General features: G+C 35.9%; 1 protein-coding gene across 5 annotated transcripts in view; it reads left to right on the top strand.

Annotated features, from left to right (window-relative positions):
- Kcnt2 (potassium sodium-activated channel subfamily T member 2) overlaps window positions 1-17308 on the top strand; it is a 344440-nt gene that overhangs the window by 79479 nt on the left and 247653 nt on the right. The window contains exon 1 of one of the 5 annotated variants that reach the window (XM_037211344.1): window positions 82-199. The exons of the other annotated variants lie outside the window; for them this stretch is intronic. Coding sequence (XP_037067239.1) covers window positions 150-199 — 50 coding nt within the window. The 5' untranslated portion in view covers window positions 82-149. Of the gene's footprint in view, window positions 1-81; window positions 200-17308 lie in introns of those variants that run through there. 5 annotated transcript variants of the gene reach the window in all.

Below are 17308 nucleotides of genomic sequence, written 5' to 3'. Positions count from 1 at the left end.
GGTCTATTTTATAAAAATTGTGAGCACTTTAAAGTAATAATATTTGAATATTTATAGAAAAATTGGAAACTTTTATAGGAATATCATAAATGGATTAAAATATTCGACATACCAGTAATTATGAACCCTGTATGAATAAGTGTGATTGAATGGATTTGATAGTCTTCCGGCCTCCCACGAAATGCCAACACATATTGAGGTATGCAAATATTTATTAAATGAATGTTATCTATTGATGTTAGTCTTCTTATGAACATTATCATTTTCTTATATCATGTACCAGTGAATTACAACTCATTTATTTTTATAGCAACTAGATGAATTATTTAAAATTAGATATTTCAGTTACGCAGATTAGTTTTCCTTTTTATATTAAATTCTATTTTTTTTCTTCAAGGCCATTTTATAAATTATTTTCATGAACTGCATAAAATGTGTATGCTTAGAGAAAAACAAAACAGAAGAAATTATTAAAACCCCATAACAGGATAATGAGAATAGGTTAAATCAATTTTGTTGTGTTTCAGTTAAGGACATATTTAGTTGTAGTGTGTATTTTACTTCTCAGCCACTAAACTTCAGCAGAGTTTAATTTCCTCATCGTGTACTAAGGCAGAAAGAAGAACAACTATTGAGACTGATCATCGTAAGACAGGGAAATGGTTCACTAAAATTGAGTTTAATAATGTAGTACAGAATAATTGTAATGTTGATTGACATTAAAAATTTGTCATGCCTCACATCCAGGCTTTCCAGAAAAATAACTATTTGTAATAAAATTGATAAATAACATTATTGTATTGTGAGTTATCAATACCATTAGAGGCAATAAAAGAGATAACCATGGTTGTAATAAGCTCTTGAGGGACTTGTGAAAGAGTCGATATTGAGATAGATTTTACTATATTTTTAAAAATACTCACTAGAATGATGCTCAATTGTCATTTTTGTTTGGAAATGTTATTGATTGATTTAGGCTCCTTGGCTCTTCAGTTTCCCTTGAGTTACTGATATTACCTATAAATTCACCAGGCCTAGGACAGACATTTTTACGAATAGGTAACAACTGAACATCTGGAGTTTTGCAGATATCTGCCTCTTAGTGAACTGATCACAGTGGCATTATTGTGATGTGCCTGAGTGTATTATCGTACACTCCTCTTAGAAGCTTGGATATCTGATTTCACAAGAATATCCATAATTGTGTCATTTCAGAACAGTTGCATCTTTCTTAGCAAACTGAAATATGACCTTGACATAAGCCACACTGGAATGTGAAATTATAATCAATATTATACTTTTTGAAGTAGAATCATATGCAGAAAATGGAGATGTGTGTTTTTGATAACATAAAATATTTAACAATCACTAGTCTACTTTTGAATTTATAATGAACAGTTCTCTTATGCTGGTAGTAGTATTTTTTAGATGTTGCCTCCCTTGTTGAAAAGGCTCAACAAACATAGAGTAATGGAGGTACCAGCTCCACAAAGTGCACCGCTTTTGCCTGCAGCAAACTTACATATATTCATCATGGAAATTTTCGTGGATTTTGTCATCAGAAATCGAACAAACTAAGCTTCCATCTTTTTATGATTGAAACACTAGAGTGAAAGCTTTCTTTAACTACATTTATTCTGCTTAATGTTAACTTAATTCACAACATCCTTCTTGGTCTTTTCATTTCCTTTTTTTTTTTTTTTCAATCTCTGGATAGCTTGTGACATTAGTACTCCTATTATGACTCAAATAATTGCCCCCTAAGTCTAGTAGATACTATGTTAATAGTAATTCCATGGCTTGTCCATAGTTATTGTCTACGATAGGATTTAAAGATGCGATATTTTAATGTTGTTAGCCTGCTGTGCACTTTTAAGGCAGAGACAGTTGCCTTCCTAGTCGAGAAGGAAATCAGTTTACTCCAAGGACCATTACCTCCATGTGGTGTTTTCCTGAAAATATAACTGTATTGAAAAATGCTTATACATCAAAGCCACTCAAAGTTGAAATATGGGCAATCCTTGACTGTAGGATTGGTCTTCTAAAACTGTGATTTGCTAAGTTAATACATCAGTATGTCTTAAGAAAAATCACGACTTTCCCCTACTCCACACATCAGTGTCCTTGCTTTTGTGCATATGATATGAGAATGCTCAGCCTTTATTGCATGTGTTAGGACTGATCTCCTACTTGTCAGTGATAACCAGCTTTCAGTTTCCAGAATTAACTATTTTGGGGGGACTAAATACAAGGAGCCTGTTGTCCCATGTTTTGAGGTAGTACAATAGAGGGCGTTGTTACCCCTCCAACCCACCCTTCAAGCTTCATGGAATTTCCATTTACAGCACTTACTGCAATGTGTAACTGTATAACTACCGCTGTTGATTATTTTCTACTTTTTCTGACTGTTACAAATCATATGAGAACAAAATATATGATGATCACCACAGTGTAAATACATAAAAGTGCTGAATGAATAGATAGGAACCAAACTGAGACTTTTGTCACAAATGGGTTGATTTAAAGAATCTCAAGGTCTTTGATTGGGGGGAGAGTAGTTAAATTTTATAGAAAATTAGGTACACATACAGGTGAAAATAAATATTCCTAAATATATTTTGATCCGTAAGAGTGCTATTGGTTACTATGAGTTTAGTTGGTTTGTATTTCTATTGGATTCTTTCTGGATCATCCTATTTCTCATTCTTGGCCAGTGGTCCTCAATCTGTGGATTGTGAGTCCTCTTTCAAACCTCTATCTCCAAAATATTTACATTGCAATTCATAACAGTATTAAAATTATAGTTATGAAGTAGCAACAGAAATAATTTTACTGTTGGGACTAATCACAACACTGTATTGAACGGTCACAGAATTAGGAAGTTTGAGAAAGACTGTTCTAAGCAATTCTTAGCATTTTGAGATGTATAAACATTCCCTGAAACAAATGAAGATCATGAACTCTCTTTGTATGGAAGAGGAATTATAGCATGAATCTTAAAGAGTCTTATTAATAAAAACAGGCCCAGGGTCAGGTATTGGGGTGAATGCTGGAAGATCAGAGACAGAATGGGCCACAGCTAATCTCACCTGGCCAACTTCTCAGCTGATCCTGTTTCCTCAGACTGGAAGCCTCTGAATCCTCATCCAAATGGATCTCAGCTGAACTGCTCAAAAATCTAAAAGCTTAACCAGCTCTAGTTCCTGGTCCTCACGCCTGATATACCTTTCTGCCATCACTTCCTGGGATTAAAGGCTCTCTTCCTGGGATTAAAGGCGTGAGTCACCATGCCTGGCTGTTTCCAGTGTGGCTTTAAACTCAGAGATCTGGATGGATCTCTGCCTCCCAAGGATTAAAGACGTGTGCCACCATTTTCTGGCCTCTATATCTAGTGGCTGTTCTGTTCTCTGACCCCAGATAAGTTTATTAGGGTGCACAATATTTTGGGGAACACAATATCGCCACAAGGAATCTTGCTGTTACATACAGTCTTGAGAAGACCTACAGTTGTGCTTTGCTGGAAAGCTGCAGCACACAGGTAAATTACCCTCTGCTTTACAATACATATGTAGGTACAAAGCAATGCATATATTGGACTATGTTAGCCTTAATAATCAGTCACTGTAATTGGAACTTTCTCTTCCACCCACCAGTTCCTGAATAACTATTCAGAGGGTTAATACTAATTATAAATTATTGGCTGGTGGCTCAGGCTTACTACTAGCTAGCTCTTATATTTAAATTAACCGATTTCTATTAATCTAGAAATTGCCATGTGGCTGTGGCATTACCTGTCTGCTGGCATGTTGTTCCTTGGGCAGCTGGATGGCGTCCATTTTTTTTCTGTATTGGATTTCCTGCTTGGCTCTATCCTGCCTTGCCATAGGCCAAAGCAGCTTTATTTATTAACCAATGGGATCAGCCCATATCCACAATATACAGAAAGACATCCCACAGCAAATCACTTTAGCTAATAACTTTAAAATACATTTATTTTTTAAATGTCTATTTAGTATGTATGAGTGGTTTGCAGCATATATATTTGAAAGTGTGTGTGTGTGTGTGTGTGTGTGTGTGTGTGTGTGTGTGTGTGTGTTTATGTTTCCCTGGTGTCTATTGAGGTTAGAAGAGGACATTGGCTACTCTGGAACCTGAGTGAGCCACCATATGGGTGCTGGTAACTGAACGCAGATCTTCTGCAAGAGGAACAAGTATTCTTAACTGCTGAACCATCTTTTTAGCCCCTGACAATATTGCTTTCATTCCCTCCATCATTTATATCATCCTTAGTTAGCCAAGGAAAAGAATGGCTTTCAATGCTGACACAGTAAAGGTATGGGTACTAGTTTGAATATTTGTTTTGAGTTTAAGTTTTTGTTTTCTTCTGGAAGAGGTAAATTTACATAGGAGGAAGCAGTCTTTTTGAAATTAAACAGCTAAAACATGATCTGAACTCCTTGGGTTCATGGCAGGTCATATAAAAGATTTATGGTTTTGCCTTTGGATTATAAGGGATCAACTCAATTATCATAGAATAGAACAGAATAGGATGTTATAATTCAAATGTCCCTTTATAGATGGCAAAGTTAATAAAGAGAGTAGAAATAAATAACATCTATGCAACAGAGAACATTAAACTTACTTAAAAGTTTCATGAGTGTTCTTGATGAGTTACTGGAATATACTGCTACAATTTATCTTTTCTCAATCGCAGATCAAACTGATTTTCCCCTTCTCAGCAGATACTAACTTTCTTTTTATGTAAATTAATAAATATATTGCATATACAATTTTTCTATGAACTATAAAAATTCAAGGACAAATATAAAAATAACATGATCTCATGGTTTCTATAGGTATACAATTTATCTTAATGGTTTTTCTTCTTTTCTGTTTAATAAGATTTGTATTATAACCTGGAGCTTGGAAATGTTTAAAAGTTCTAGTCCTTTAAGACTAAAACATGAACTTGGCTGTTGAATCATTTTCTGTTGTAGAATATTAGTTTAAGATGTGTTACATTCATTTATGCTGTGGAATATTTGTTTAATGGTGCAGAAATATGTTGCATTCTTTTATGTTAACATTTGTTTAACTCTTTGAAGCTCTGTTACTTTGCCTGTCTAAACCACCTGATTGGTCTAATAAAGAACTGAATAGCCAATAGCTAGGCAGGAGAAAGAATAGCCAGAGCTATCAGGCAGAGAGAATAAATAGGAGAAGAAAGCCAATCTCTGTAGAAGAGGAGGAATCAGAAAAGGAGAAGGAGAGGAGGGCGCCAGGGGCCAGCCACACAACTAGCCATGGAATTAGAAGGAAAGAAAGGTATATAAAATAATGAAAGGTAAAGGCCCAGAGACAAAAGGTAGATGGGATAATTTAAGTTATGAAAAACTGGCTAAAAATAATCAAGCTAAGGCCCAGCATTTGAAAGTAAGAATAAGTCTGTGTATTTATTTGGGAGCTGGGTGGCAGGCCCCCAAAGAGTGAAAAAAAAAAATCAACAACTACAGTTACTGCAGTTTTCCTGGTGTTCTGGAAACTCAATTCATGTCCAACTAAATGACATGACTTCCTGTCTCTCTTCCTTGCTTGGCCACTGCTGATGTTTATATACTATCAGAGTTAGAATGAGACAGTTCTGGTAGCATTTAGTCTGCACAAACGCTGATTTTTTTTAATGGACGTACTTAAGTCTTAGGTAAGAATATTTTTGTTGCTCTTTTTTTTGTAATCCCAGTGCAATAAATAAACATCAACCCTTGACAAGGCATCTTATTTTAAGAGGAAAAGGTCTTATGAAGACTTTACTCAGTCATAGTAATACCTTACTATAGTGTTGATCAAAGGCTACTAAAACACACATTCTAGTGTCTTGGTAGGTACACATAATCAAAGCAATGAGTTTTATAGGTGAGCCCACTTAGACTTCTAAGTTCTGGGAAATAATATTTCCATAGTCTCTTCTTCATTTCTACCAGCATACATCTTAGTGCTCTTACATCTCATTGCTGTGATACTGGATTCTGTCATTATCTCATAGGGACTCAGTGACAACTGGCCTAAGATGTAGGCACTCTGCCCTAGAGTTCTTTTAAGCCTTTTCATAAACTTGCTATAAGTTGTCAGCTCATGGATACCGTTGTGTGTCCTTACTGAAAGCTCATTTGTTTTGAGGTAAAGTTTTATCAGTGTGTGAAATAATATTGTTTGTAAGACTATCAGAGTGAAGAAGATATGGAAAAAAAATACACCCATAAACTGAGAAGCTCTTATATGCCTGCCCCATATGTTCATATCAGTATTAGAATGTAAGTATCACTACACCATTTTACTTAGAGAATCTGTGAACACGTTGGTGCATTTGGAACTCCACTGTTATACCATTTTCTACCCCAAATGGAATACTAGTCCTCGTGGTTATGAAGTTTGATCCCTATCTGTTCCTCCATTTTTCTATTCCTTATCATTCTCAGAGGGTGTCTCATCCTTTTGTAGGCTTGTGAAGGGCTTTTTACTATAAGAACATTTTTTCTCTTTTCTCTGATGGGATTGGGAGAAAAACATAGTTCCATCTCAGTCGAGTAGAAGAAAATGTCCCCCAGACAGCGGTAGATGGCAAAGCTTCTGTGTTACATTTGTTAATAGAATTAATAACTACCAAGGAGACTCAGCTGAACAAAATTCATGAGACTATTAGATGGTATGGTCTCTCCTCTCAGCAATGAAACAAGAACAGATGTTTTGTGAAATAGATATTTGTATTCAGAGAATGATTTTGAGGCGATAGACACTTTGAGACACAGATTTATCTTTAAGCTTTGTTAAGTTGACGTTACTAAGTCAAATACTAGGCAGAAATGTATATTGTCTGTCTCAGCTACTTTTCTTGCTTCAACAAAATACCTGATAATAGGAAATCAAGGAAGGAAATGTTTGTGTGCTCACAGGTTGAGAGTTCAGTCCATGTTGGCAGAGAAGCCCTGGTGGTAGGAGATTGTGGTAACTCCTTATTGCATCATCAGTCAGGAAACAGAAAGAAATTCCCCGTCTCTTGTTTCTCAATTTAGGACCTAGCCCATAGAATGGTCCTGCTCACATTTATTCTGGATCTTTTCTTAACAATTAATCTAATCTAGGTAATCCCTCATAAACATGCTTAGAGGCTAACCTTATCTAGATCATTTCTCCTTCTTGGAGGTTGTCTATACAGTGATTTCTTGATGCTCTCAAGTTGACAATTGATATAAACCACAGCATGTCTTTTTTTATGTTTTATTTTAATTGCATAAACATTATATTGACATTGTAGTACAGGAGGAATAGACTAGTTAAAACAATAACAGTAAACTTTAAAATAAATAGTGCACTTTAACTTTCCAAATTCTAAAAGGACAAATTTATCTGCATATGAATTTGTGACTTACCAAAACAGGTCTACACTATGACAGTATTTGATAACCTATTTTTTTGTTTATTAGTTTTTCATTTCATAAGATATTTCCAATGTTATTTGTGATTGCAGTACTCTAACACACTGTTGAGCTGCCAAAAAATGTAACTAGTATTATATTACTGAAAAATTACATTTTTTTCCCATTTTCAGTCAAAACAAAACTTCAAAAAATTTCTATGCAGCTTTGCATCAATGTTTTCATATTAATTTTAAATAGCTTACTAACATTCAGTTCTCACTTTATGTGGCTTGTATTCATCGCATTCTGCATTGTATGCATTTTCTTATTATTTACATATAATTTATTCAGGCATTTATAAGAACATGTATACATTTCTTACTTTAGTATTGTACCATTTTCATATTTTCACAGGAGATTCCCTACTTACTGAGCCCTTAAAGCCTCAGCTGTTCAGTAGGTTGTATTTGAGATATAAATGCTACATTTTTCTGGAATTGTGAAGCTCGTGGTTAACAGACAGCTCAGTAGTATCAGACTTTCTTAAAATTAAACTCTGATTTTGCTTACCAAAGAGAAAAATCACAGGTCGCATTTTCTGAAACAAATGTTATATTCTGTATTTTTATCACCAACCGTATTGAGACTGAACAGACCTAAATAACAGATTTTGAGAAAGAAGCAAAGAAGAATACTGTGAGAATTTATTTGCTATTAATGAATACACAGTGCTCTGTAAAATAATCATGTTAACCAGCACACTGGCCTTCCTGCATCATCAACATTTCCTTAATAGTCTGTCAAGCAATGCTGAATCAAAGATAGCATTAAAGAAACTAGACTCAGCTGCTAAGCCTGAAATGTTTACACCCCACAAACATCCTTAAAAAGAATAATGATAGAGCTCAAGCCTTGGTTTCTTTGATCATATTCCTGGATGCAAGGCGTCTGTGGCTGGAACTTTCTCTCTTTAGAGCAATACTTGAGAAGATTATGTCTCCAAAGCTAGTTCCTTGTGGATCTACATTTGTGCCTTTCCCACGACTGCAGTCATCCATACCTGAGTCAAGAAAAAGGTAATGTAGGGTAAGCTGTCAATACCAAGTGTTGAAAATGTTGAAAACAGTCTTTGAATGTTTTTGTTGACATGGCTGATGCTATAATTACTTGTTCTTTTCTTGTTTATTTCTCCAAGACAGAGCGTGCTTTTAGTGATGTTCAGATTTAGTGAATTCATTTTGCCTGATTTATTTATTATGATGATGAGCAAGACATAATTTCTCTCCTAACACTCTCTTCAGCATTGGTACTAATTCTAGCAGCATATTTTTCAGACACTGAAAAATAATTGACTATATAAGATGCTCCAATTTTAAATCATTGTCAGATTACTCTGATTTGACAATGTATCCTTTCTATAGCACTATTATTTAAATGGAAGATATTTACAACATGTTTCTTTCAGCATTTGCTCTATATACCATTCAGTCTCATTATCTATGTTAATGTCCAGACTCAAGTTAAATACTTAATAACAACGAAAGTGTAAAACTGAAAGTTGTGCGAGAGTTGGGTGCATCAGCTTCCGATTTTTTCTCCTCTTCAGTGGTTTGTGTAGGGTTCTTTGAAAATATCTACCTCTACTTCTTTTATCAGAGCTTTTTGGGCTGGTCTGCCAGTATTGCGGATGCAACTGTTTCAGATACATTGATGTCATCCATCAAGGGAATCAGTCTACGTAATGAGCAGGGGAAGTGCTAACCAATTTTTATTAATGACAAATAGTGATGAGAGAAAGAAACCCGCACTGAGGTCAAATCTGTACTCCATTCACAGTTGTGTGGTTCATAATAAACATTTTAAAACTCAAACTCATCTCCCTTATGTGAACTGTGGTAAGGGGGCATTTGGGTGATGGTCCGTAGTGAGTAAAGGTTTATTGCATTTCTTATTGCTTCTCTGTCAACAGCACCTATGTTGGCTTATCTATCACTGGCAAAGAGATTCCAAAGCTACTGTTTCTATCTGATACTCATTTGAACACTTAGGTTGGCTTATCTATCACTGGCAAAGAGATTCCAGGGCTGCCGTTTCTATCTGATACTCGTTTGAACACTTCTAAAAGACAGGATGAAGGGAAATCACACACAATTTGTTTTGCTATTAAATTCTGGTCACAGGAAGTCAGAATAAAAAAAATCAATATTTAAAGGTCTTATTTTTAATCTGTACGTACTTAGGGCAACCGAGCATTGTAACATTATGGGTTAATTGTTTCTTTGGAGTGATTCTACATCTGACTATGACTTCCTAGAAAATGCTAACTTATATAGAGTCCAATAGCTTTCATTTTATGGTATAACTGCATTTCATTGTATACAATGAGCCCAGCACTGGTAAAATATGAAAATTAGGAAATTAAAAATGATACAGAATTCCTTCCTTCCTTTTGCCTTCCTTCTTTATTCCTCCCCCCTCTGTCCCTCCCTCCCTTCTTTCCTTCCTTCTTTCTTTTCTCTTTTAAGGTTAAATGCATTTGATTTTAATCCAGAAGCATGTGTGATAGACCTGAATGCTGTGTATAGACCGTTATGAAAACTATGATCAGCCACATGATGGCTCTCAGACGACTAATAATCATTAGATTTTTTATTATTGTTGTTGAAGTTTTTATAAGTTGGTAATTGGAGCCCTGTTGAAGCTAAGCAAGTTGGAAAGTCAGGGTACAGTCAAATGATAGAATAAATGTACGGCATAAGCAGGAGGCATGATGTCAGATTCAGACACATGAATCCTTCCCTTTGTCGCATCCATTCACGTCTCTTGCTAGGTCCGAGCTTCATTTGCCCATCTATAACAAAATCTCACTCTAAAGACCCTGTTATGAGGATATATGCACATTTCATATCTAGTATTTACACAAGTCAATATACTAAATGAGATGTGAACTTTCCAGATGGCGCTTTCTGTTTAAAAGTTGCACTTCTTATTAGACCCTGGCTCAATCTTTATTAGTAATGTGATCTTAGGCAATTAGTTGAAATTTCCAAGCCTGCCCTGTCTCTTGGTTATGAGGAGAGTCATCTGAACCCAGAAAAGTTCTACAGTGTTGAGTGAAAACCACACCTACTCACATGTGTCAGGCATGTAATTAACAACTATATGCTAAACTGGGTCCCTAAAATAGTATGGCCAGCTAATATGTGAATATATTTTGAAAATGATAGATTCAGTTGATAATTAAATATTTTTTCATACTGTTAATTTTAGTTATTTTGGATTTCCCTTTTATTTTAATGTAAAGGTATATGTGTTCTTAATTTGTACTCCAATATATATTTTTAATTTATGTGTTTAGGAGGAAACTATTGGATGAGGTAATCATTGAAGATTCAGGAATAGAGAAAATTTCTTTAGTTTCATTACTTTTAAATTGCCCCTTTCCATGGCATTTGATGTAGAAGACAAAAGAAATAAATATCCGTTTAAAATGTGCTGGTCACAGTAAAAAAATGAATTCACCTCTGTGTTTTGTTTAAAATATTTTTGCATGAATTATATTTCTTCATGTGCTCTGACAGATTTGTTCCATATTAAACTATTCAAACTAATTATAGTTTTAAAAAGTCACAACTTTGTATTTTCTGTTTAAATTACTGCTTTCACACAAGTAAGCATATATCTTGCCTACACTAGAAATATGGGCTCCTTTCAAAGAGCTCACACTGAACTGCCAGCACAATGATGTTTTCCTATTAGTATTCTGCTCAATGAAAGAGATTCAAGCAGCTTTTAAAGTACTTGAGACTGTAAAGATAATGGCCTCACTTTGGAAAATTCATTTGATTATTAATATCATTCAGTTTACATCACTCTCTTTTGCAAGCTAGTGCCACCCTGCATGTGTGAATAATTCACACCTATTTCAGGTGTTTCTGCCCAATGTTATGGTGCTGTGATCACCTTCTGCCTTTGTCCTGCTTACAATCATGCTGTCAACTGCTGTCAAAAATGCTGCATTCTTTTCTATTATAATGAAGACAGCTTGCTGTTTCTAGGCTCTTTTGCTAAGAGGCACGGATTGGAGAGTGAACACACCAAGCATGAATTAAAAGAGCAAGATCCAGGCTATGATTTGTGTTGGAAATGTATAAGGATGAGAAAAGAGCATATCAGATTAAACAAACAGAAACACACAGCAGGTCATGGTGAGGAGGATTTTGCAGACACTGTCTTGCTTTGCTTAAGGACAGTTACATTCTGAGAAGTTTATTGTCATGCAGATTTTGTCATCTTTTAAATATCCTGAGAGTACACTTACACAAACAAATATAACCACATGCATAACTAGGCAATATGATCTTATACTGTCATTGGCCAATACATTGTTGTTTACAGTATATAAAATAGGAGCATATATCATACCCAGTTAAAATGTTCAATATAATCCCATATATTGATTGTGAGCTGTATATTTTAAAAAAAGAGCATGTATTACACTCAGTTAAAATGTTCACATATGATCACATATATTCATTCATACTGGAGTCACCCATGGCATAGTAAAACAAATATTTTACCTAACAGTGTGAATTGTTGTGTCTTTAGTATGAACAAAACTGTTTTGCGCTAAGTGTCATGAACATTTACAACACTGACTTTACATGATGCAGTGGTCCTTTGACTGTCTCACTTGCAGCCCTTATAGAAGAAGGGAAAAGCCACGAACTACAATGCTCATGGTAACACAGTTTGCTGAATCTCGATTTTCGTTTCCTTGGTAACTCTGTTGTCCCTCCCTTGATGCTGTTCACCTTCTTTCCTTTCTACACCTTTCTCTTTCTCTTCTCCTTCCGTGTCCCCCTCACTCCCCTTCAGAGGCTCACACTGCCTCCGAAATCCTGGCTTCCAGTGGCCTTCCTTGTTTTTGTCCCTTCGATGCTTGAGATTGTAGGGAATATCACGTGCTGATGATAATTTGTGGTCATTTCTCCAGAACTCTACATTTCCCCCCTTTATTCTTAGTCCACATGCCTGAGCAGCTACCTCCACCCAGTCCTCACTTACACACACAAGTGGAGACTGAAGGTGTGAGCAAGACTATCCTTTGCTTGAAAAATCATTTAAAAAGCATATAAATTTACCTTTGGGCTGTGTGTATAAGTGGTATAAGCAACCCCAATGCTCTTTGTTTAAAATCAAATTCTAACATCAAGATAGCTCATTCTTTATGAAAATTTCACAAAAAAATATCGAGTCTGGAATAAAAAAGATTCTAAAATTTTCAGCTAAGGTATACTAAATCTATCTTTAAATATAACATTACTTATACATAATTTTAATGTATGATTTATTTAATTGTTGAGTAAATATTTATATAGTAATTATTCTGAAAGTATCAAGAAAATAATTATTTCTATATAGTGCTTCTCTTACACAGAAGAATTTGTTATTAATTGATTGGGTGGATTGTTGAAAATGCTGAAGGAAATTTTTTTATTTGGGAATTCTAAATAAAGTCCAATCTGAAAATGAGATAGATGGAAATTATTGAATATCTAGAAGATGTAGTAAATTGTGAACTATGTTTTAACACTGTGAGTATAAATATAAACATGACTAAAGTAAATTTTATATGGCAAAATTCAGTCTACATACAGCAAAGTAACTTGTTTGAAGAGTTATTAATAAGTTTGTCTGGCCCTGTGTTGGGTTCTGAAAAGATAAACAAAATGAACAAAATTGACAGTTCCTGCCCTAATAATTTTAGATCCAAATTCAACCATACTGGCAGATTTGGAGGGACCCAGCAAGAAACATGCCCTCAGATCAACTCCTGATGAGGCTCAAAGTTGGATGTTATTAGTGTTGCATTCCATCTGCTAGCTTCCTGTCTATTTCAGTCTATTTTTGCTCATTATTTTTGTAAATCTAAGTTAAGCTGTCTCTACTTTGCTCAAAGAATGTATATACTTTCAATATAGAAATGACCAAATTTCTAATCACACACACACACACACACACACACACACACACACACACACGATCAGAACATATTTTTCTTCATAGATTTTTCTTTGCTCTACAGCCCATGGTGTAGTTCTAAATGAAGGATGTGGATCATAAAAAATATTCTCATAATATATTATAATACTGGAGGAGAATATGGAATACTAAACAAATATACACAAATGTGCCATTTAAGTAAATCATTGATGAGGAAAGTTCCAGTGAAAAAGACGGATGAGAACTCAAGGGAACAAGAAGGACTCGAAGAAAAGTAGATGGAAGCTGTGTTAAAAAGAGATACATGCTTTTCTCAATGTTGGGCTGAATAATTTCTATAGGGAATTTGTATAATAATTCTGTAGTTGAAAATAAAGCTGTGTGCTAGAATATTTGTTTATCTATAACACAGCAAATCAGAAGCATGCATTCTCCAATTTAAAAAAAAAAAATGTGTTCTCTTTTTTGGAAGAAGGTTATTTGGGAGTTTCTGTTTCTCAGCATTGATGCCAGATGGCAGTGTCCACAGATTGTCAGCCTTGCATGCTGATAGTTGTCAACTTTGGATGCTAACAGGGTTTTAGATGTAAGTACTGCAGAATTTAACTTTTAATTCCATCTATACTACGAGCATACACTGTGTTCTAGGCTCTGGCCGTACACTTATAAGGAGACTGTTGGATGGGTATTTCTTTCAGGGCACTTGCTGTTTAATGGAACTTCAAGCAAGTACACAGTGGTTTACTTTACTGTCACTTAAACCAATTCTGAATGTTTATTGTATCCTAGATTCCATAATGGAAATAGAGGAAAGGAAGATATTGAGCATAGAAAATTGGGAGACAGATCAGTGTACCTCCCTCATGGGAAAAATACGATGGATAGTTTTTTGTTCTTTCCTGTACTTTCCCCCATGCCATTGACATCCCTCATAGTCCAGACGCAATATGGGTTTTTTTTGTTTTTTTTTTGTTGTTGCAATTATGTCTAATCCAAGGTCATGCCTTACGCTGAATGACACTGTACACCGCAGTGATTTCACTGATGTGCCCTCAGTATATTGCCATGATTTTTGTAGATTGATGCTTGGGTGAAGCTTCAGCTGGGTTCAATATTTCCAATTTCACTTGAAGTTTTGCCTTTTCTGTGCCTTCTGCTGAAAATAAATCTTTGTTTGAAGGCAAGTTTAAACATCTTTATGTCTCCATTGCTGCTCTTGGTGAACCTTGTCAAAAATATTGATTTTGCTCTTTTTCTTGCTGCTGCTTCTACTAAATGATGCTTACTACTCAAAGAGCCTTGGAGAGTCATGCTGATATGTACTCCAGTGAAAGGAGGTTTGCCTGGATGATTTTTTTTGAAGCATAAGGATGCATTTGACTTCAGCCTACATAAGAAGGCACTTCAGAAAGGAAAACCAGGAATCTAGTTACATTTGGATGTTTTGGCTTGAAAATGTCCGCTAGAGAGCCAAGTAAAAAAACTGAGTAGGCAGTTGAATACATAAAATGGGAGCAGAGACTGGGCTGGAAATAAAAATGTTTGCAATCCAGGGATATATCCGGGAAATACATTTTGAGTTTAACTATAAAAGGGAACTTATTTTTAGTAATATAAGAGAATGGATCAACCCAGGTTATTTAAGAGCAACCCCAAGGGTTTGAAAAATGCCATTAAAAAATGGGAACACTTTCCGGTCAAGTATGGAGAGTGGTTTGAAGAGAAAGAAGTGGATAACTGTGCCTATTGTTACTAAGACAAGCAGAAGACAGCTACAGCTTGGCTTCTGCCCTGTGACAAGTACAGCTAAATGGGACCCATGACCTCTGTGGGTTCAGCAGAGAAAGAAGAGCCTTAACAGAGACTAATGAGTCAACAATTAGTCATGTAAGATATCCTATGAACAAGTGCTTGGGACAGAGTTGTGCTCCCTTCCCAATACACATGCTGAAACCCTAAACCCCAATACGTCAAAATTTGACTGTATTCAGATAAATACCTTAAAAAGGTGATCAAATTAAAATAAAGCTATAATCTAGTATTATAAGAAGAAGGAAGTTGAATGAATGGAAAGAGGCCAGTGTGCCATCACTGTGCAGTTCTGCTTACTTCCTGGCCATGACTCTGACCAGTTTTTCTTTAGGTCGCGTCAGCATTCCACAGCTTGAGAAAACAGACCTACTATAACATTTTTGTATCTCTGAATTCATCCTCTCTTGTCCTGTCCCTTCGTGTTCTGTTCTGTGTTTAAAGGGTTCCCTTACAAAAGGTATGTTTCAAAGTGTGTGTGTGTGTGTGTGTGTGTTGTGTTTATTCAATTTATTTGACTGTTTTAGCTGTTACTTTTGAGAGGGCATGTCAGAGGCAGAAGGTCTGTTTGGTAAAGCAGGTTTCTTTTATTTATATGTCTTAGTTCAGTCAAAGCCTATGATTTGCTTTCTTGCTAGGTCTACTTCATGGCCATGCCATGCCTTAAGCCAAGAAAATATTTCCTCTACAACACATTTTTCTCTGAGTGGATTCTTACCACCACCACCAGCCCCCCCCCCCCCCCCCCGCCACCCATTCCTTCCTATCCTGTTCTGTTCTGTCTCACTTTTGGTAAATGAAGTATCCCTTGACATCACAGACAATCTATGGAATAGTAAGTGTGAGTCTTCCTGGTTGAATTCTCTAGATGCAGATCCTAACAGAGTGGGGGTGCTGGGTTATCCTGAAAAAAATATGACCAGGCAGCATAGCCCTTTGTAGCTGAGGTGAGCCTTGGAATACCTGACAACTGGGGATTTCCCCACTAATAAAGGAGAAGTGTATGCCACATTTCCATGTCTAGTTATATTATGGTTCACATCTGAGAAGGCCTGAGGCACTTTGTTTACATACTGTGTCGTATTTGTGATATTTCTGGGTACTGTTACATCTGTATATAAACTATATCTGCAAAATTCCCCAAATAACTTTTGAAGTATGGTAATAAATCGCATTGTCTATTTAACTATGTTTTGCAGTTATAAAATATGTGAGCACCGAATGAATCCTCACTTTTAGACCATGAGGGAGCATTGGACAAACTCTGGAGCTGGATTCAGAGTTAGTTGGGAATTGTCTGACAGTCCTGGGAACGGAGTCTGGATCCCATGCAAGAGCAGCGCACTCTTAGCCATCCAGTCATTACTCCAGCTCCACTTTTCTCTCTTTGTCCTCTGTGTTTTGTAAATCAGAAAATACCTTGGTTGTTGTTGTCTGATTTCACACAAACTTGGTGATTCCTTAGTATTTGGTTTACTATCAAATTCTTGTGAGTGCTGAAGATTTCATTTTTGAGCTTATATAGAAGATTCTTTTTATGACGTGTTCTGGAGTTCTGCCATATCCCTCATTTAAAAAAGGGGGGGCAGGTATTAGAAATGTTTATTTTGAAAAAAAAATGGATGAAATGGAAGCAAACCAGTGTAAACTTCAGCTAATGCTGTACCACAATCACAGATCACACAAAACAAAATATCAAAGGACAACAACAACAACAAACCCAGAAAACAACAGCAACAGCAACAAAAACCCCAACCAGATATGAAATCAAAGCATCAACAACCCCCATGGATCTAGCAACTTCCAGTTAGTGACAGTGTTAGAATTCAGAGCTAACAGGGAAGAGTGGATGGCTGCTTGCCAATACAGTGATATTTAGAAGGAAAGGCGCTGCTTTAGGTGGGCAGGGAGAAGGGCAACAACTCCCAGAGAAAACAAAATAAGGGGATTCCCTTATACAGGAAAAAGAGGATGCTAGAATTATCCTCATCTCAGCTTGTTCAGAGCCTAGACTATGAATTTGTTTGCCTTGAAGCTCTGTTGTGAATCCTTCACCTGCTCCTGTGTACAAAGGCATA

The sequence above is a fragment of the Peromyscus leucopus genome, chromosome 15 (genome assembly GCF_004664715.2).
Source record: "Peromyscus leucopus breed LL Stock chromosome 15, UCI_PerLeu_2.1, whole genome shotgun sequence".
Taxonomy (NCBI): Eukaryota; Metazoa; Chordata; class Mammalia; order Rodentia; family Cricetidae; genus Peromyscus; species Peromyscus leucopus.
Note: the sequence above shows the minus strand (reverse complement) of the source record. Positions and strands in the feature narration are given on the sequence as shown.